Raw genomic sequence first — 22879 nt, 5'->3', positions numbered from 1 at the left:
GAATACTAGAGCAAAGACAGTACTCTGTGGGAATAAGAAGTAATCAGACACAGACCAGTCCACTCAGAGGGAAGGGGGCAGCTGTATTTGCAAGATTCATGGCATTAGGAATCACAGTTAGTTTTTAGTTCCTTACTTGACACTACAGGATATTTGGGTTCTATTTGATGGACAGTTAGAATTATCATTGCTCTACTAAGAAAAGATAATCCTGGACTCCAACTGTGCCCCACCTCTACCTGTTGTTAGAGAAAACCCAATTTCTGATGATGATGCTTTTTTTGAGTATGTGGCCTTTCCTAAAGATTGGATTATACTTTTGTTCACTTCATAGTTTTCCTATCTTGATTTTTTTTTTTAACCATCAGATCACATTCCAACAAGTGGCCCGTTACAAATCAGCACAACATCATACTCATTTAAAAAATAATTGCTTTGGATAAATTGGTGTGCTAGCTAGTTTTATGTTAACTTGACACAAGCTATAGAATTACCTGAAAGGAGAGAACTTCAATTTAGAAAATGCCTTCATAAGATCTAGTAGTAGGACATATTTTTTTAAGACTTATTGATTTATTATATGCAAGTACACTGTAGCTGTCTTCAGACACTCCAGAAGAGGGAGTCAGATCTCGTTACAGATGGTTGTGAGCCATCATGTGGTTGCTGGGATTTGAACTCAGGACCTTCCGAAGAGCAGTCTGTGCTCTTACTCACTGAGCCATCTCAACAGTCCCAAGGACATTTCTTAATTAGGGATTTATGGGAGAGGGTTCAGCCGATTGTGGGTGGTGCCATCCCTGGGCTGGTGGTACTGGGTGGTACTGTGTTCTATAACAATGGTCCTCAACATTCCTAATGTTACAGCCCTTTAATACAGTTTCTCATGTTGTGGTGGCAACCCTCAACCTTAAAATTTTTTCATTGCTACTTCATAAGTATAATTCAGCTATTGTTATACATTGTAATGTAAATGTCTGATATGGGGAATATGCAATATAACACCCCCAAAGGAGTTGCAACCTACCGATTGAGAACTGCTATTCTATAAGAAAGCAGGCTTAGCAAGCCATGGAGAGCAAGCCAGTAAGCAGTACCCTTCTATGGTTTCTGAGTCAGCTCAGGCCTCCAGGTTCCTGCCCTGCTGCAGTTCTCGTGCTCACCAGCTTTGATGATAAACTGTTATATCATTGGTTCTCAGCCTTCCTAATGATGCAGCCCTCCACGTTTGTCCTCAGGTGGTTCCGTAGTCTACATGCTGGTAAGCACCTGCTCCAAGAACAGTCACACTGCATCAAAATGTCTTGCTAGGAAATTATTTAACTAAAGAAGCTTGGAGGTGTGGTTAACTGCAACTAAGGAACCTAGCCTACTATAGAATGTAGTCTGCTCACGTGTGTCTGCCTTCATTAATACAAAGTTTCTGTAGTGACATAAAAATTCTACACTGTGCAGACCGAGTTCCAGCTAGCAACAGAAGGCATGTGTTCCACTCTGAACAAAAGAACATTTATTTCCACAGCCCAAGGCTGATGTTGATAAATAACGTTTTTGCCTGTCTGAACGTTTTTATGGAGATAATGTTTAAAAGCAAAAAAGTGCTTTCACAATAATCTGCTTTGTGGTGGAATTTACATCTCTGGGTGTGTGTTGCTTCTTTGATATGCCTGTCATCTGAAAAAGGACTTTTTGTTTTTCAGACAGAGTCTCAGTAGGTAGCCTGAGCTGGCCTGGAGTTTGCTATGTAGATGGCACTGGATTCAGAATCATAGAGACTGACCTGTCTGTACCTCCTGGATGCTGTGATTAAAGATTTGATGTTGACACAGAAAATCAAAATCACAATCAGAAGATGTTTCTTCTGCTCATACTATCATTTTTTTGCCATCATGGCGTTTTAGATTTATACAACCACATCTTAAATTATAGCAAGTTACTACACTTTGGGTTTCTGATGTTTTTAAATTTTGCTTGTATATTTAGAGGTGGTATGCTTATATATACATGATGTGTATACATGTTCCCATATGTGAGGGCCCACATGGGCACATGAATGTGCAGGCCTGGAGTTGACATTGGATGTCTTTCTCAATTGCTCCACACTTTATTGAGGCAGAGTTTCTCACTGAAGCCTGAGCTCAGAGATTCCCATTATAAGGATTCTGTCTAAACTCCGCCCCCACAGTTGCATGGCAACAGTCAGGTATGCTCTGCCCCACAGTTACCTGGCAACAGCCAGGTAGGGACCCACTATTAAAGGAGCTGCTTGTTCCCTCCTCCCTCTCTTACTCTTGCTTCCCTCTTGTTTTTCTCTTGTCCTCTTGGGCTCCTCTCTTCCCCTTTCCCTTCCCCCCTCTCTCCACATGCTCATGGCCATGGCCGGCCTCTATTTCTCTACTCTCTCCCTTTCTCTGCCTTTCTCTGCCTCTACTACCCTCTTTACTCCCCTTCCCACGTCCTGAATATACTATACCAACATGTGGCTGGTCCCTCAGGGGGAAGGGATGCCTCAGCATGGGCCTGCTTAGACACCCCTTCCCCCAATACCTTACCACACCCCAATAGAACATATCTTATATCTCTTTATCCTTTTATAAACACATCACCCATTAATCTAGCTAATCAGATAGTCAATCTGCCCTTGGCCTATGACTCTCAATCTCCGCCTCTGGAGTTCTGGGATTGCAGAAGGCTGCCACACATGCCTGGCGTTGAAAGTGTTCTAGGGTCTAAACTCCAATCCTTACAGGTCGGCAGCAAGTGCTTGATTGACTGAGCTACTCTCTAGCCTCTGGCTCTTAATTTCTGTAAGACTATTTGTAGAGCCCAACCTCTGACAAGTAGTGATGCCTAAAGTTATGGATTCAGGTTTAACATTAGAGGTTAATATTAGGATGGTTTTGCCAAATCCCACACTTTCAACGTATAATTACACTTCTAAAACTGTTATAAAACCATTATATATCCCCTTACAAAAAATGGAGCAACATTTTTATGCTACATGAGTTTGGGTATGGAATAAACAGAAGTCTTGAATGTTAAAGTCACAGGTCATGGATGCATGGATCACATGCAGGGACATTTAGCTGCACTGATATAAGGCACATATTTGTAACTAAAATTGGAAAGATCCAACTTTGATCATGTCTATATAGGATTTTTTGTTGTTTTGATATTTGGCAAAATAGGTTAGAATGACTTATTCTCTTTTAAAATAATAAATTTGGTTATAGTTATGTGTAGTAAAAAGGAAGCTATTACATCCACAAGTGGCCTACTTGTGCAGACTCTGATACCTTGGTTTGTTTTGGGTTTTTGAGATAGGGTCTGCTATGTAACCCAGGCTGGCCTTGAACACATGGTCTTCCTGCCCCAGTTTCCTGAGTGCTGATATTCTGGGTGTGTTTTTAGTTCTGTAATTGTGTGTCAGTTTGTACCTGTGAGAGTCTGAGGAAACACCAAATAGTAAACGGCAGTCGTCTGGGGAACTTGGCATGGTGGGTACTGGGTTACCAGTCCTAGCTTCCTCCATCATTTATGTTAAATACTTGAATTTTATTTTTTTAAAAAGTCAAATATTTTGTAATATTTGGATATTTTATATTTATCATACAATCAGATAAAACAGTAGTTTCCAAAATGGAAATAGAAAAAATGTTTTAAAAATATTTATTTTTTTATTTTGTGTGTATGAAGGTTTTGTGTGTATGTATGTATGTGTACCTCTTGTGTGTCTGGTGTGTTTGACGGCCAGGAGAGAATATCAGATCCCCTGGAGATGAAATTACAGACAGTTGTAAGCTGCCATGTGGATGCTGGGAGTAGAATCTTGGACCCCCTGTAAGAACAAAAAGGACCCTTAACTTCTGAGCAATCGCTCCATCTCTAGGAAAAAAAAATGTGTTCTTACCTGCACAAAAATGTTATGATGAGAATGATTGAGGTATAGGATGTTATTGACAGTTACACATGCATTCAAGTAATTGCTGCCCCTGTCTCCTTTCTTCAACAGTGCAAATCCAAGTGGAGGAGAAAGAAGAGGATACAGAGGAAAGCTCAAGTAAGCAAGGGTGGGCTGCTTGGGAGGAGGTCCCTGTGCATGGGAGGGAATGAATGTCCCTGCCATCTTGTTCCTTGAACTACTTCATAAAATCACAAGAATGTGTGGGCATGATTTTTTTCTAGTCTCATTGATCACTGATGAGAATCTTTACGCTACTCAGCAGGTACATACACAGCCTGAATATGCACATATACATGTGCACAGATACACACGCACCCCCCCACCACACAAACACACACACACACACACACACACACACACACACACATACCCCTTTTAAGTTGTTCACTATTATGTTTAACATTTTCTCTTCCATTTCTGTTCTATTTTCTTTGGGGGAAGCCTTGGTTGATGGCAAAATGAATTGGCTTGCAATGAACTATAAACTCATCTATTTTGTGCTAGGCTTGGTGAGCAGAGGCAGCTGAATCTCCGAGTTAAAAGCTAGAGTTGACTATATAATGAATTCCAGTCTACTGTTCTCTCTCTCTCTCCCTCTCTCTCTCTCTCCTTCTTTCTCCCTCTCCCTCTCTTTCTCTCTCTCTCCCCCTTTCCCCCATCTCCCTCTCTCTTTCTCTCTCTAGTTTGCACATGTCCAAGGTGATTATATACCAGGATGTTTGGGTCGATCAGATGGCTCAACTAAAACAAAAGGGTTCGTCTGCCCTGGATACCCAGTCCCTAGACAGTCTATGTGAATTGCTCTATTGTTTTCACTTTGGCTAAGCTCAGCTCTTTCTAGGCACTCAGGCCACTCTTATTAAAAAGACTATTATGCGAGCAAATGTTTTGAATTTTTTAAACCAAAAATGAAACAGCATCTAAAGAAGAGTTCATTTAAGGGGCACCAGGCTGACATTTTAATACTCAGATACGGTAAGCAGACCACCAATGGTGCATCACTAAGACCTCCCACCCCTCCCTGCCCCTTCGCCCAAATGAAAACAGCCTGGAACCTCACTATGCCTTGATGTCATTGCTTAAATGAGAATCAAGTCTGTTTAAAAAATGTCATTTAATAGACAACCTGAAACATTCTCTGCTTACAGTGTAGAGCTTTAGAAACGAGATAAATTACTAAAGCAGGTAATTGGAATAGTATATATGTTACCCATGGTAAAATCATGCAGATTTAGTAGAATGGATTTTCATGAATATTTCAAGCAAGTTTATTCAGAGCTTCCCCTATTCCCCATCCAGCTTTATGGTATATATAAAATCACAGACAGAGGTTTATGTACGCCAGCCTGGCAGAAGAGTTCTGACGCTCACAGTTCTTCCAAACTGACCCATCAGGATTAGCAGCTCAAGGAGCTGGGAGACACCAAGACCTTCTATCTGCCACCTTCACAGAGTTCACATACTAAGGAGCTGTTTTAAAACTTAGTTCCGCTGAGACTGAAACCACACCGTGTAACAGCAGAATTCTTATACACACTGATGTTTGTTTATAGCTCAGAATGGGACTTACTCTGGTAGATATTCAAGTGTTCCCTGCATACATGTTTGTTAGGCAGATTGATTAGTCAATAGATATTAACTAGGTTAAGCTGGTAAACTGCATTCACATTTATCTTTATTTACTTATTTTTATTGTCATAAGAACATATAATAAGAGGTTTATCCTGTTAATGTTTTCACAAAGTGTACAACATGCTACTGGTGTACCTATTAGGACTGGTTTCAGGGTTCCAAAGAAACTCCGAGTCTGTAGATGCTCAAGCGCTTTCTATAAAATGTTGTAGTAATTTCTTACCTGTGGACAGCTGGGTTATATTTTAAATCATCTCTAGGTTTATCATGTCTAGGATGGTGTAAACACTCTTGAGATAGTATTAGGGGATAATGGTGAAGAAAAAATGTAAACATTCAGTAAAGACAGCTTTTTTTATTCTAAGTTTTTTAGCCCATGGTTGATTGAGGCTATGGATGAGCATCTCTATGAAATGCAAGAATATGAACAGCAGACTACGCTAGCATTACATTGTAGAGTAGATCCCTAGGACTTATTTTTCAGCATCTGTAATTTTATGTCTGTTTATAAAAACAGGCCATTTCTGGCTCTTCCTAGCCCCTGGCAGTCACAATTTCATTATTTACTTCTGAGCCTGAATAATTTAGGCTTTTCATCTAAGGGCAATCATGCAGTATTTTCTTTCTGTGTGTGGTTTATGTCACTGGATGTAGCACCTTCAGTGTTCATACACATAAGCTACAGCAGTATTCCCAGCATTTTAGAGTCCGAGGATTCCATTATATTAACATAATACATATTCTGTTTCTGTTGACAGCCATTTTTTGCTCTTTCTATATCTCAGCTGTGGTGGATAGCACTTCAGTGACTATGGAATAATATCACCTTTCACCTGCTGCTGACAATGCTTAAGCACCAGATACTTCTATTTACTATTTAAAGAATTCCATGTTTTTCATGGTGGCTGCATCATTTTACCTTCCCCCGATCAGGGCACGTGGGTTCTAATTTCTTTACATGCTTGCCATCAATTCCTATATTTTTTAATAATACTGTCCTAATGAGTGAACCAATAACTCAGAGCAGATTTCGGTTTCATTTCTCTAATGATTAAACATGTTGAGTATCTCTATTAAAGGCCTTTAATCACTTTGAAGCATAGACCTTTATTTTTATTTTATTACTTATTCATAGGCATTCCTTGTGAATTTTGGATATTAGTCCTCTGAAAGATACACAGTTTGCAAGTATATATTCTATTCTGTAGATTATCTTTTAGTGAACTGTTTCCATAGCCACATAAAAGCTTTCCTTTGATGAAGTCCTATGGCTAAACACGATGGTTCTTTTCTTAACGAGTGCAAAGCAGGTAAACATGGCCCAAAGGTAGAGGAATAGAGACAGGTTTACTGCCTGCAGCTTGCACAAGAGCACTGGAGTTGTTGCAAAAGCAATGCCTTCTTTGAGTCAAGAAAACCTGAGGCTCTAATGCCTGCACTGAACCTAAAGCTATTGATGTAAGACAGCTCTTTAGAGGTGGTACCTCGTGAGCACCCTTGTTTTATGACGTGCATTCTGGGGCATGCTCTGGCTAAGGTTATAAATCAAGAAAGAAAATTAGTCAACACATTCTTGGGCATGATCAGGTAACGCTTATGGGCATATATTAAAAATGCTACAATGCTGGACAAAAATATTTCCAGCCACATTTAGCAGGCATCCTACAGGTGGTAGACAGGTTTTAGTACACTAAAGTGCTTTTCTCCCAAATGTTTTTAGCTCAACCCATAGGAAAAGGAGATCTTGAAGGAGTGTGAATGTAGGACTTTGCCCTTAAGGGCACCTTCCTCTCTTGGCTCCTAAATGCCCTACTTATGGTTTTTTCTTTGATGCCTTAGACTTTTTATGTTACGTCCAAGAAAGCATTACTAAAATCGATATTATAAAGCCTTTCCAGGATATATTTTCGGAATTCTGAAATTTTGTGTCTTAAATCACATCTAATACATTTTTAGTTGAAATTTATTTATAGTGTTAACTAGGGTTTAAGTTTCTTTTTCATAGAACGACCTAGTTTTTCTAGTGTTAATTGTTGGTGACCTTATTTTATGTAATTTGGGATGTTTTTGAGCATCACTTGACTATATATTTGTGTTTACTTTGGGGTTCTCTTTTCCCTACTATTGGGGTACATTGATTTTTGTATGTGTGTGTGTGTCAACATTTTGGTTTTATTACTTAATATTTATATTTTGACATTAGGTAGTGTGGTACAGATTTTTTATTCTTTTTAGATTTTTATTTATTCTTTTCTAATTTCACAGATATTTAATGTGTTTTGATCACATTCTCCCCATTATCTTTGGTTATTCTCTTCCTTCTTTTAATGAAGTCCTTCTTCTTCCAATCAACATCGACCTCCTATTTTGATGCCATTTTTGATTGTGAGCTGCTACATATAACTAGAGTCCTCTGCATGTGAGTAGGTTAGCAGTTATTTATTTGGTCAGGGCAAATTACTAGTTGCTAGGTTACTGAGATAAACGAGTATCCTCCTTTTAACAAGTAACTGTCTATAGTTCCTTAGTGACAGATTGGGACTTAGGAGCCCCCTATGTCATGCACGTGTGATGTGCAGATAGCCACTGATGCTGTGAGTTTATAGAAACAATAGTCATGTCATGTCTGGGAATAAGCTTTTGACAGCACTGCTTCCCATGCTCTGACTCTTAACATTCTTTTTGTTCCTCTCATTTGCAGTGTTCCATGATCTTAAAAGGGGCTTAATATAGATGTCCCATTTGTTTAAGGCTGAGTACTCAAAAGTCCCTTATTCTTAGAACTTTAACCACTTAAAGAGTCTCTGCATTGCATACTCCTTATTGTATAAATCAATCAATCAATCAATCAATCAATCAATCAATCAAACAAAGCTTATTTGGTCAAGGTTAAAGCACTATTAGTCCAGGGGTACAGCCAGATATATTTACTAAGCAGTTTATCAACATGTCTGTTAAGCAAAATAGCTGTAGTAGGTCCACATCCCTAAAGGACCAAAGACCTTCCAGTCACGGGGTTTTGATTAGGTATATAGTATAAGGCATGAAATCCCTCCTGTGGAATGTATCTCAAATCCAACCAGGAAGTAGTTGGTTACATTCATAGGAGTCATACTATTATTGTACTATTGCCTGGGAAGTTGGCATTGTAGTTTGCAGGATTCTCAGTTGTGTTCTTTTAAATAATGAACATTTTCTATTTTCGGTCTTTTTATTATTTCATATGAATATTTTGAATTTATTTCCTATTGAAAAAATGATATTGAGATTGTTCTTGGGTTTTCATTGAATATTGCACACTACCATGGACATTTTTATAATACTAAATATTTCAAAACATGGATGTGATATGTCCTTCTACTTGGGTCATCATTAACTTATTTTTTATCTTTTTAAAAGAATTTTCTAGTGTATATAAAGTTTTGGACTTCCTCAGTAAATTATTCAAAGCTAATTTGTTCCTTTTCAGGCCCTTCTAAGTACAATTGCCTTATTAAGTTTTTTTTTTAGATCATTCATTCTTAGTATAAAACGTACAACTGAATTTTCTATCTCAATATAGATTTTGTAAGTTCTGTGTTCTTTACTAAATTCACTTATTTATTCTAACATGTTTGCAGAGTCTTGTGGTTTTCCACATGCAAGATTATCACATCTGTAAACTGGCAGTTTATTCGATTGAGAGCCTTCCCTTCTTTCTTCATTTTGCTGTGTGATGGTTCTAGTGCAGCCTTCTCAATACACTGTTTAAAAAATTGGCTTTTTTGGCTTATTCTGTATTTAAGAGGGAAAGATTTTATTTTTTTTCCCCTGACTATTGACCATACTAGTAGTATTTATATCTGACCTTTATTATGGTGAGGTGATTTTTGCTAATCTTATTTTGTGAGAAGCTTTTACATGAACCTTTACATGTTCAGTTTTGTTAAGTGCTTTACTACATCTATTCATGCAGTCTTTGTCCTTCATTTTGTCAGTGTAGCAATGGAGCAATGTCATCTTATTTGATTTTGGCATCTTGAACCATCTTAGATCTCACTGATCAATCCTACTTGGCTATGGGTATGGTGTATAGTCCATTTACTCTGTTGCTATATTTAACTAATGTTTCGTTGTGAAATTTTGCAAATGATTTTGGCTATAACAGTGGTGTGGGTCTCATGTAATAAGTTAAGAAATCTTCTTCCTTTTCAATCTCCAAATGTTTCACTGACTTGCACTAACTCTTCTTAAACGTTTGTGGAATTTATCAATCAAGTAAATATAGAAACTATATTTTTAAAAAGGATATAAAAATACAGTTTTAGAAAAATAAGAAAGAATCATTTGGAGTAAATAATGAAAATTAGTTAGGTGTGGTATTTGTAGTCCCAAGTACTTGGAAGACTGAAGCAGGATAGTGGATTGAACCTACTAGCTTGTGACAGCCTGGCCACATTAAGCAAACTCCTAAAATGAACAATGAAATAGTAAAACCAGGGTGGATAATTTGAACTGGGAAGAGTATAAAGGATTTTTATCAATTTCTCTAAAACCGTTCTAGTTTGTAGAGATTTCCTTGTGAGCCCTGGTCTGTGTTCTAGGAAAAATAGTAATAAATAAATACACAGTGCTTTATAATTTTACTATTACCTGTTAGATGGTAACCTCCAAACTTGAACCTGATTTTAGTGTACGCTGAAATCATTGATTCATCTTAATGAATAAAGACTGAAACTGTAAGGATTAATTGTAATGCAGAGACTCTACTTTTACATATTTGAACCACAAAGCAAATTAAGTTAGATATGTTTGTTTGTGTATGTGTAAAATAGTGTTTCTTTTTATACTGGGGGGAACTGAAGGTTGCCATCACCAGTTTGTGACACAGTTACTAAAAAGCAAGAAGTTGTTTGTTAGTGAGAGAAAACTAGCAATTTCTGATGTGTCAACTGCTGTGTTCAGGTGAAGAAGAAGAAGATAAGCTACCCAGAAGAGAGAGCTTGAGACCAAAGAGGAAACGGACCAGAGATGTCATCAATGAGGATGACCCAGAACCGGAGCCGGAGGATGAAGAAACAAGAAAGGCAAGAGAAAAAGAAAGGCGGAGGAGGCTGCGGAGAGGAGCGTGAGTTATTCCTCTGGTATAACTGACAGACAGTATTGTTATGTAAAGGCACGAGGCAGAAGGCTGCTGCATGGGGGGACTTCACTGGGCTAAAATCAGTTATTAAAACTACTTTTAATAAGACAGGCTTAATCTGGTTATGCCATTTTACTATACACATACACACACACAAATATATATATATATACACATATACATATATACACATATATGTATACATACATATATACATATACATGTATATATATTTGTTGTTGCTTTGTTTTTTTAATTAATGTATTTATTTTATGTAAGTAAATAGCTCTCTTCAGATGCACACCAGAAGAGGGCATCAGATCCCATTATAGATGGTTGTGAGCCACCATGTAGTTGCTTGGAATTGAACTCAGGACCTCTGGAAGAACAGTCAGTGTTATTAACCACTGAGCCACCCCTCCAGGCCACACTTAAAAATATTTAAATACTAACATATAGTTTTTTTTTTAAAGTGAATACACACTAAGAATGTATTATGAGAAATTCCCCTGTAAAAGACGCAAATTGTTACAGGTTGTTATAATGTTACGGTTGTTTTAAATATTTGAAAGTTATAATATCATTTGTATACGGTGAAACCTAAGATACATAGAAGACTCCAGAAGAATGATCCCAGGTCTCCTTCTCTTATGGAGAGGTATTTGGTAAAGTAGGACTGAACTGAATGTAAGAGCTATGAATACTTTCTATAGTTTTATAGGGTTATTAATAAAGGACACAAGAACAAGACTGAGTTGCATGTAGTAGCCACAGCTTAAAATGTTAACTGCTCTGCATTTTATAGAAAAAAATATGCTGGCCTGTGTTATAGAGCATCGGGGAAACACACACACACACACACACACATACACACACACACACACACACACACACACACACACGTAATTTGTTTGTTGTTCTTATTTTGAAGATAGGGACACACGTAATTTGTTTGTTGTTCTTATTTTGAAGATAGGGACTTAATATGCAAGCCTTGGCTGGCCTGGAACTCACTAGTAAACGAGGCTGGCCTCAGAAGTGCTAAGATTAAAGGTGTGAGCCACCACACACAGCTTATATTTATATTAAAAGTATTCAGCATTTTTTTCTTAGCTCCAAAATTTTTACTTCTGACACTGTAGAGAGTCATGTGTTTAAATGCTATTTTTAAAAGATTATTGCTTGGATTACTAGCAATTTACAGATGGCAGGGAGGGAAAGTGTGCCTGCACACAGCTAATCATGGAAAACCTAGACCCTCTTGGAAAGGAGTCAAGTGACAAGCCAGTCTGTCCCATACATTTGAAGGTTGCAGGGCTTTGTGGACTACCACGGGGCGGTAGGGTGCAATATTCCTCTACCTTGTCCACCTCTGAAGATAACTTTTAGTATTTGATACCTCTGTTATGTTATCCCTGAAATAATCATTATTAAATGAAACCATATGGAAATTTGTCAGGTAGAGAGGCAAGGCTGTGTTTCTGTCTAGAATACAAGTAACCGGATTGGTTCTTAATGTTTTAGCTTCAGTTTTGAATTTGGCTTCCACTGTTAATTCTTTTTCCTCCCTAAACTTTTCCTTTCCTCTTGACTACCATGCTATCATTTGCTTTAAATTTTAACTGATACGTTTATTTGCATTTTCTTTTCAGTGAGAACTTTTTTTTTTTTTAAATCAAAATGAAATCCAATTTCAAGACCCATGTAACATTATGATCGTTAGTGCCACACCTATACAGGAATATGTCCTCTTAGCAAAGCTTGTTCCTCTTTGGAGGTATTTCCTCAGGTGAACATCATCAATATAACCACGTGTGCCGTAAATTCCATAATCGAATTTGCTTTTTCTCCTCATTTATGTCTGAGGGGAAGATCTTTATGAGAAGATAAGTTGGGCTGGAATTTTTCTGCCTTAAGACATTCACTTAAAATGCTCAGTCTCTGGGAAACAGACCTGTGGCCATGCACTGGATCTTCTTCTATGAGAGTATTTCACCTCAGTTTATCTCACTCCCATTTCGAGAAGATTCAAAGCACCTTTTTGTCACTCATCAACTCCCAAACCCTCTGTATCGCCAACTTTAGTTGCATACTGTTAGCATTTATTTACCATGGTTAGTTCTGACTAACATTTTAGCATCTGTTTTCTATGTAGTTGAGAATCTTTTGTTTAAATGGGATATGTTCTTGAAATTCATTTTGAAAAAAACTATTAGACAATCAAGGACAGATTGATTGAAGTGCATTAATGCCGAATCTTTTTTCTTTTGATGTTCTAGCAAAGCCTCGGGGAGTTTCCCTTGACCTTGCACAGATTTTCTATCAAGTAACTATAAGGTTGTAATACTATCTTTGGTCATGGTTAAGACATATTGCCTTGTTAAATACTGTAGAGTATTTCTAGTGACATCACAGGCTTTTCTTGACCCACTTTTAAACGAGTAAGCAAAATGTTCATAGTAGTGAAAAAAATTCAGTATGTTATGTTTCTTTGCCTCACAAATGCTGGTAAGCTTAAGATAGAAAGCCTTTCTTGCACAGAGCACTTCTGAATTTCAGAAGATAGAACATATGTGGTATATATATGTATATATATATGTATATATATATACATATACATATATACACACACACACACACATATATATATATATATATATATATATTGGTGTGTGTGTGTAAAATGCTTTAAGTGGTTTCTAGATAAGCAGTTTCCATGTAACTGATGAGAGTGATATTTTAGTTGCTTGTGTACACTCTGAAGTACATCAGGATCCTCTTGGAGCTATCAACATTTAACAGCAAAGTTTTTAAACACATGGAAGCCTCAGGTCATGTAGGGTAGAATGTACACCTTCCCATGTCATTGTCACCTTGTGGAGCATTGCTGTGCTCTAGGATTCTTTGATTCAATTACTGGGTTCAGGATGATAACTCAATGCTATCGAGAAAAGTTTAATAATACATAAATGTTTCTTCAATAAATATCTATGCAGACCCCCAAATTCATAGTGTAGTAAGGAAGAGGGTACACAGACACAAATTATGGTGGAATAAGATAGAATATATGTGCTGGAGAGAAAATAGGAACAAAGTGTTTGGAGACCTAGAGCAGTAGACGTTCCTGGAAAATGAGTATTAAAGCTACATAGGAAGTAGGGGCTTAGTATTAGAAAGGTCTTTCTTAGATGTTCCCTGAGAGTTGGCATGCAAATTTATAACCTTTGAGATCATTCAGGCATTGATTGGCTCATTCTTTTATCTCACCAAAGACTGTCTTACACATGATTCATAGTGGAACTCAACAATGAAGTACATTATCTTAGTTAATGTACATATGAATTATTCAGGTAAAGGTTTGAAGTATCAAATAATTAGGTTACTAATTTTAAAGATTTGTTGTTGTTGGTTTCTTTCTTTTCTTCTTTTTTTTTTTTTTTTTTTGGTTTTTCGAGACAGGGTTTCTCTGTATAGCCCTGGCTGTCCTAGAACTCACTCTGTAGACCAGGCTGACCTCGAACTCAGAAATCCACCTGCCTCTGCCTCCCAAGTGCTGGAATTAAAGGTGTGTGCCGCCACTGCCCAGCTTTAAAGATCTTTTATTGCAAACTGACTCCAGTCTTGATAATTCCACTCATCCATTCCATGCACTAGCTTTCTTTCTTTTCAAGAGAGGCATGTTTTGATTTGTGTTCCTATCTATAGCTACATGGAAACAAGTTTAATTATTTTAAAACATTTAAAAACATATCTATCTTTTCTAAGACTAATTAACCCAACCTCTATATTGCTTCAAATTGTCAAATTATAAAAGTAACAAAACATTGTGATTAGAGATATAGTATTTTATGCCATTCTTACATAGCATCATAGGACTCTGTGTAATAAACACCAAATAATGAAAAAGAAAGAGCCGAATGATAATGCACATTACATCCTAGTACATGCCCCTAGACAATTTTCTTGAACCAAGTTTCCTATTCTAAGCAAAATATTTGGCCTAGTTTTCTTTCTGTTGTGATAAAAACACTGACTAAAAAACAGCTTGTTCAGGAAAGGAAGTTAAGATTTCTCACCACAATCTATCACTGAGGGAAGTCAGGGCAGGAAATCAAGCAAGAACAAACCATGGAGGAGAGCTGCTTACTGACTTGTTCCCCATGGCTGGTGAAGTTACCTTTCTTATACCCTGGTCCATCTGCCAGCATCAGTGTCCTCTATAGTAGATTGGGCCATGCTACATCAGCTAGGATCAAGAAAATGCCTACTAGACATGCCTACAGGCCAGTCTGATGGAGGCAGTTCTTCAACTGAGGTTCCTTCTTCTCAAGTATCAAGTTGACAAGCAAGGTTACCCATTTGTATTGCCCCCAAACAAACTACCACTAGAAGGTGTTATTTTACATGAGTAATCTAAATTTTATTTTCTATGAGTAATAAAGGCATGATTAGAAACTCCAGATTCACAAGTCTGCAAATTTGTCTCCCTGAATTACAATTAATCATTTAAAAATAGTTTTCCCCCATATTCCTATTGTGTCCAGTAATAAGCTTAGTGAACTATAAAATGTGTTTTTATTTTTTAAAAAAATGAACAATTTACAATTTCTTTTTTAGTATGGGTCTAGTGAGTTGAATACTGAGAATCCTGTATGAGAGTTGTTAGCAGTTGTAAGTAAAATACTTAACTAGATCTTTGGAGAAGGCAAGCAGGAATATGAAATAGGATGGCACCAACTGTAAAAAGCAGCTAGCAACTGTGAGCTGGAATCCTGGGAAGGGTTAGAGTGAACATGTCAAGCCGAGAGGAAGGAGAAACCCAGGGAGCTGAAAGTGGAAGCTGGTCCCACAGGGGGGAGATGGGGAAGCAAATTCTACTAGCATTGGGAGAATTCTGCTAGAATTGCCAGAATAGAATCACTTCCAGTTCTGGGAGGGGCTTTTAGCTCCTGGAGTAAAGTGATGCTAGGGAGGAAGTGTCAGTCTGAGAGGCAAAAAGAAGTAGGCAGGAAGCCACAGGAAAAGATGGAGGGCACTTAGTAAATCTCATAGTCTGAACATAGCGTTGAGAAAGCAAACACATGGCTGGTAACAGAGCCGCAGCCTCATACCATAATATTAAGTATGAAAGCGTGTATTTAAAATCGAGACACTAGCCTAATAATTAAAACAACCTATTGCCAACAGTTTGATTTCTACAGTATAGTATTACATTGCTCCACTACACCATGTGGCTTCTGTTTAGATTTTGTTTTCTTTAGCTTCTAGTTTTTCAACAGTAAGATCACAGAAAAAAAAAGAAGGCTGCATTTGCTTAGAGAGAAGAAAAATTCCTTTGAAGGGGGCTTCAAAGCACTTGCTTCCACCACAAGTATTTCAAGTTGAATTTTATCAAATGAAGTTTTTGGGTGTAATTAACAGATTAGGCTTCCTTTGAGAAACAGAATTTCCTTCACTCTGTTTCAATTTTCCCCCCTTTTCTCTTGAGACAGGGCTAATTTAAAAATTCTAAGGACACTTCAAAGACATCTTCACCTTTAAGTTATTATCCTTATTGAAAAATAAGGTTCTTAAAGGAAACATAGAATTGGGGAGGATAGCTGCCAAGGGGAACAGAGGAGAAACGCGTGTGTATCTTGATGGATCTCTAACTATCCTCTCCCCAGCTTCCTTGTTCTGACAGCCGGAGGCTGAAGACATAAAAGAACTGTTCCATTTTGAGCATTAGAATGCAAATGGCATTGTTGAAGGTTATAATAATCCTCAAGCCCGATTGCAAGTGTTGAGATGTGAATTCTAGACCTTAGGGAACTTCTCATTGGCTTTGGGCAGCTGAGTTGGCCAAGGGGGGGGGGGGGGCTGCGTATCTGACAGGCGTCCTTTTAGGTTTAGAAACGAAGTTTAACCTTTGGTTTCATTTCCTTTTAAAGGGAAGAAGAAGAAGAAATTGATGAAGAGGAATTAGAACGGTTAAAAGCACTGCTCGATGAGAATAGACAAATGATCGCTACTGTCAAATGTAAACCTTGGAAAATGGAGAAGAAAATTGAAGTTCTCAAGTAGGTTGCTCCCTTTCACATACAGAAACAGACACCTAAGAAATCTGATTGCCTCTGTATTATAGATGATGTTATAGCCTCATGTATGCACAAGCTAGAGGGATTTGGGATTAATTCTTACAAGCTGAAAACAATTTTGAGCAAAATCGGCACATGGATTCCTGTAACCACTGTGGTTGCCTTGAATCATTTGTTCCTCAAACCGGCCTTCCCTTCCTTACTATGTCTCTTTAGAACAGTATGCTTGAACTTTACAGGGCTGCGTGGCTACTTACTCTTGTTTCTTTCTCTGTGGAGTTTATAGACTCTAATGAACTTTTCCATCGTAGTTCTCACGAAAGCGCAGGGAGGCTGTTATACTGGCAGAGCAGTGCACAGGATTCCGATTAAGGGTTACACTGCCAGCTGGTCCTTGATCACGTGTCAGAGACCCAACTTCAGTTTCATGACTGCTGAGGTGGGTGCAAACACACCCAGCACACGGCTTTCGAAACTTATTGGGTGCAAAGAGAAGCAAGCATCTCTTTGGGAGCAGGGGTTAGTGTGCATGAGTGCTTGTATGAGTGCAGGTGTGTAGGGTAACATTGTTTCCTTGCTGTGACTTTGGGAGTGACAGGTGGTGTGCAAAGGAACATGTCTGGATTGATGCCTATGTCTTCCTCTCTCAGTCTTGCTACAGATGCTGTATTTTTCCATTAGACTGTTTTATATATGGTGGTGTGTTTCTAAAACTATCTTCCTTCCAGCCATATCCCGAATGATGCTGTCAAATGGTAGGAGCACCTAGCTGTAGCTGGTCCCGATTAAAGGAATCGAAGGAGCAATCAGGATTCTGCTCCTCTAGACCTGATTCTGCTAGAGCCGGTGTGTTATTTCAGGAAATTATTTTACAATTTAGCTCCCCAGGAGCCCAGTTATTTCATTTAAAAGAAAGGAAGGAAGAAAGAAAGAAAGAAAGAAAGAAAGAAAGGAGGGAGGGAGGGAGGGAGGGAGGGAGGGAGGGAGGAAGGAAGGAAGGAAGGAAGGAAGGAAGGAAGGAAGGAAGGAAGGAAGGAAAGAAGGAAGGAAGAAAAAAAGGAAGAAGAACTTACCTTTTGTTTTTGGATCTGGATGTCCTTTACAGAGTTTGTGTCTGGTTTTACCTTATGAATTAAGGTTTTCTGTGCTCCAAACAATACTGTTTCCAGTGGTAAGCACCACTCTTTTCTACCCCCCACCTCTGAGTGTGTGTGTGTGTGTGCACATACAATATCTGTGTATATCTGTGCATATAGCCCATGCACTTGTCAAAATACTTTTCAGTTAATGCGATGGTAATACACTGATATAGGTTTTGAAGTATTTTTACTTGGCAAATTAGAAGTCTTTTCTGGCTCCTAAAATATATTTTGAGATATAAATAGCTCATGAAATCTTCCAACCTGGGATACACACATGCAAATATATATAGATGTTCAAATATTAGAAAGTAATAATGTCATGAAGTTCCAAAGAATAAAATGGAGGAAGAATGTCAAGGAGCAGCCTGGAGCTATAGAAGAACAATTTTACTCACACACACACACACACACACACACACACACACACACATACACACACACACAAACACTCATATACATGCTCACACATACACATGCATATATACACGCATATATACATGCAGGCACACATGCACACATACACACACACACTCACACACACACAGCTCTTTTACTTGCATTTCCCATGTAGGACAATAGGACAGTTGAATAGATACGGGTTTCAAACTTGAGTTTGAATTTCTTGTCTTCAATTTATTGGCTGAACAAAATTGGAGGACAAGCGTAGTCGTTCTTCCCCCACTATCTCTCATGAAATTATAGATGATGTGCCATGGAAAGCACTTGGCACAGTGTCAACCAAAGCACAAGTCTAGGAAGCCCCACTGAGAACAGACTCCTTGCCCCATGCCCTGCAGTATGATAGAACACAGGGGAGAGCCGGGACCTGACAAGGCTGGGTAGCAGGAAACCCAGCTATAGGGGGCCCCAGGAATGTAGAGGATGGTGACACACTGGGGGGGTATATGGATTAATTACCATATTTTAAAGTGTTAGCAGAAGGAAATAGAGGATATCTTGACAGTTTGGCAGAGTCTGAGGCAGACCACTCCCAGGTCTCCAGAATGCTTTTAATATGCTTTGGCTGTAGTCTTGTGGATTTCAGAGTATGCCGCCTTAGGCTGGACTGTAGAAATTAGTGGCTTTCTGAACACAGAGAAATAGGAATCAGAATGAAAAGACAGGCAAACTTAGCCACAGCACCAAGACATGAGTTGAGAATGAGAGCTCAGAGTGCATACAGAATTAGGTAGTTTTTGTTTGGCTACTGTGGTTTCATTTTTTCCTTAATATTTTTTTAAAAAGTATTTCTTTTATGTATATGAGTACACTGTAGCTGTCTTCAAAAACACCAGAAGAGGGTATTGGACCCCAATACTGATGGTTGTGAGCCACCATGTGGTTGCTGGGAATTGAACTCAGGACCTCTGGAAGAGGAGTTAGTGCTCTTAACTGCTGAGCTATCTCTCTAGCCCCAAAATTATTAACTTTTAATCACAGCAAAATGTACACTAACAAAATTAGCCACTTTTTAAAATAATCATTTTCTTTTATGTATGTATACCTTTTAAATGCAGGAGATTTTATGTTTTTAAAAAAATGTGTTATGTTCAGCTTCTTATAGACAAGTGGCAAATGGGACACCACATTCCTACTTGAAACAGCTGGAGTTAGGCAAGAACTGTCCCGTATAAGTTATTTACTCTCAGTTTGAACCAGATTCTGCACTACTCTTTTTTTGCTTGCTTGTTTGTTGTTTTCTGCTTGGTTGGCCCTTGCAGGCATTCAGATTCTCTGCCTCCTAAGAGACCAGCTGGGGAATCAGCTGGGTACCAAGACAGTGATTCAGAGCAGCCTAGTCAAAGTCAGCCACAGCATAGAAGAGATAAACTGTGGTTGTTCACTTGCTCATTATCTCAAGACGATTCTTCAAGGCTGGGCAACTTGACTCAGAGTCCATGGCTCTATGTACCAGTGGCGCCCAGTGTTGTGGCCTCCCTAGTTTTCCTGTGGGCAGAAGATGTTAGTATTAATGTTGCATTTATCTTCCTCTGCAGGCTTTGAAGCTGTGTGAGCTTAGCTTCTCCCATATAGATTCCAACCACACTGTCAGCCGGTGCTCACTGCCTCATAGAATGTGTGCCGGGAAGTTCCTCTGACTCTGCTTCGCTAGGGCAAGGGAGCCAGACAGCCTTTCCCCTGCCTGTATTTCTTTCAGTGTGTTCTGGCTAGTTACTGTCAACTTGACACAAGCTAGAGTCATCTGAGAGGAGGGAACCTCAATTGAGAAAATGCCTACATAAGATCGGACTTCAGGCAAGGCTGTAGGGCATTTTCTTAATTAATGATTGATGTGTGAGTCCTGGGTTTTATAAGAAAGCAAGCTGATTGAACCGTGGAAAGCAAGCCAGTAAGAAGTGTTCTCCCGTGGTCTCTACATCCGCTCCCGTCTCCAGGTTCCTGCCCGGTCTGTGTTCCTGTCCTGACTTTTTTTCAATGATGAATAGTGATGTGGACATGTAAGCCAAATAAATACTTTCTCCCCCAAGTTGCTTTTGGCCGTGGTGTTTCATCACAGCAGTGGTAATTCTAATTAAGACACAGAAAAATCTATTTGGGAAAATGTTTTCAGGACTGTTTTATTCATAGAAGTAGCCTCAATGACGGTTGGTGCTAAGTCTGATCAACCAAGACCATAGGCTCACCATGATTGGAACAGGTATTTCGTCACAGGGTTAGGTTTGTGTGGGATACCAAGACTTGCCTTTGTGCTCTGGACTCTAAAATATATATAATATTTCTAAAACTGATTACAGATAGGGACAAGGTATTTGAACTTTCAATAATCATTCTCAAATCTTTAATGTTTTTTGAGATTGTAATATAGTTACATCATTTTCCCTCCCCTCCAAACTCTTCAGTATAGCCTACCTTTCAATTCATGGCCTCATTTTTCAATGTTGTGTGTTTGTGTGTGTGTGTGTGTGTGTGTGTGTAATAAAGCTTTTCAGTTTATATACTGTTACTTGTATATATGTTTTCAGAGATAAACTTTTAAAAAACATTTACCACTAGGAATAGAAGCATCTTCAGGACTCCCAGTCAAAAGGCAGTGATGGAGCCAGGAATGTCACTCAGTAGCAGAGTGACATCCCTGGCTATGCATGTAGGAGGCTCTTGGTTCAATTGCCAGCGCTGCAAAAGTGGGTGAGGAAGAAAACTGGGTAAGCAGTTACTATGTAGGTAGGAAGCTGTGGGAATGTTTAGAATATGTATAGTCTTTAACCAAATATGTATAAATCTTTGCGTAGATGGCCCAAGATGGAAGTGTTTTCTTTTTTATTCTAAAAATCACCAATAAGAGAGAAGGATCTAGAGACACTGCTGAGCTCTGAGAAGCAGAAAGTGTTAAGTCCATCACTCTGAGGAGTGAGCGCAGGGCAAGGGGTTGGTATTTCTCATTGATCTGAAAGTCAAGGGTAATTTATATTCCTTATCTATAAAACTTTTTTCTATTGTGAGTAATAAGTATATTTCATATTTTAGTTACTCACAGATATTCACAGAGGTTGGATGGCTAGATCTTCTTGCTTGCAAAGGCAGCCACACTCACCTGGTAGTAACTAATAAGGGTAAAATAACACACCTGGGCTGAAAATAACTGGTGTCCTTACTACTCACCGGAAACCAAAACCTTTGACTATAACACAGCATTATGACTAAACCTAACTTGCAAGTACATTATTTTGTTGCTAAGATGTAGCCTTAAAAAATCAAGGGACTGCCTGGGCATGGTGACACATGTCTTTAATCGTAGCACTTGGGAGGCAGAGGCAGGCTATCTCTGTGAGTGTGAGGCGAGCTTGATCTACAAAATGAGTTCCAGGACAACCAGGGCTCTGATATACAGAGAAACCCTGCCTTGGAAAAAAAAAAACAACACAAAAGACAAAAATGAACACAATCATACATTCCAAGAGACTAGACTGTGATCTTAGGCTATATTGAACTTCAACAATTTACAAATCCAGGAGGGTGGATTGTCTGTAGTTTTCAAATTGGTCCTCAGAAGTCAAGTGGTTTAGTCAAATCAGTTCAGGGCAAGGAAGGCCAGAGTAAGAAGAAGGCTACAATGTGGTTCTTGCCAGCTACCCCTAGCAAGGGCCCATGCTGTGCTTATTATAAGTGTTTGCCTATGAAACACTCATGGGAGAATGAATGCTTCTGTGGACATTAAAAGAACCATCACAAAATGACTCCTGTCTGGGTACTGACTAATGCTTATTTTAGGGAGGGAATAAATATAACTTTTCATAAATCAACAAATAAGAGTGAGGTCTTTCTTTATTTCATGGGGTTGGCTCATAGAACATTAAATAATATGATATACGTTAGATACTAATGAAAATTAGACATCATATTAAATAAGTTCTATGCTTTGTGGAACCCTGACCCAAATGGTTCTAGGATCTGTCCATTTTTGTATCTGTAATTTACTAGTTATGAATGAAAAGCCAAGTAAGTTACCCTTAGCATCTCATTCATTGGGGATTATCAGTCGTGAAGCTAATATTTCCCCCTGTTCAGTGTCACTCACTCTAACCCTATTCACTGGTATTTTATGCACTTATTTCCCCTTTAGTTTTTGGGGTGAGGAAGTTACCATATTTCTAGAAAAGTGAGACCAGACAACAGGTGATTTCCTGTGCGCAGCTCTTAGCCCCAGCCCCTTTCTGTGGGCTTGTGTTTACTATGAGCAGTTGTCATATGATATTGTACATACATATTTTCTTCATCAGACATTGTAAGGAAATGAAAGATAGCACAAATGAGGACTTCTCTGCAGGTGTATACACTGAGCTGAAACTTTATCATGCTGGTTTCTTTTCTAGCTAAGACCTATAAAGATACACGGGTCTTCCTTTCTCCTTTGACCATCCAGTGATTAGATATCACTTTTCACCCAAAGAACAAGACATTTAAACCCGTATATCTAAATCTC

General features: G+C 38.5%; 1 protein-coding gene across 2 annotated transcripts in view; it reads left to right on the top strand.

Moving 5' to 3' along the window:
- Window positions 1-22879, top strand: part of Tmc1 (transmembrane channel-like gene family 1) — a 253671-nt gene that overhangs the window by 119564 nt on the left and 111228 nt on the right. For both annotated transcript variants that reach the window (XM_006526640.4, NM_028953.2), the window contains exons 3-5: window positions 4013-4060; window positions 10541-10703; window positions 16649-16777. In XM_006526640.4, the coding sequence (XP_006526703.1) occupies window positions 4013-4060; window positions 10541-10703; window positions 16649-16777 (340 nt within the window). The remainder of the gene's footprint in view (window positions 1-4012; window positions 4061-10540; window positions 10704-16648; window positions 16778-22879) is intronic.

This window comes from Mus musculus, chromosome 19 (genome assembly GCF_000001635.26).
Source record: "Mus musculus strain C57BL/6J chromosome 19, GRCm38.p6 C57BL/6J".
NCBI lineage: Eukaryota > Metazoa > Chordata > Mammalia > Rodentia > Muridae > Mus > Mus musculus.
Note: the sequence above shows the minus strand (reverse complement) of the source record. Positions and strands in the feature narration are given on the sequence as shown.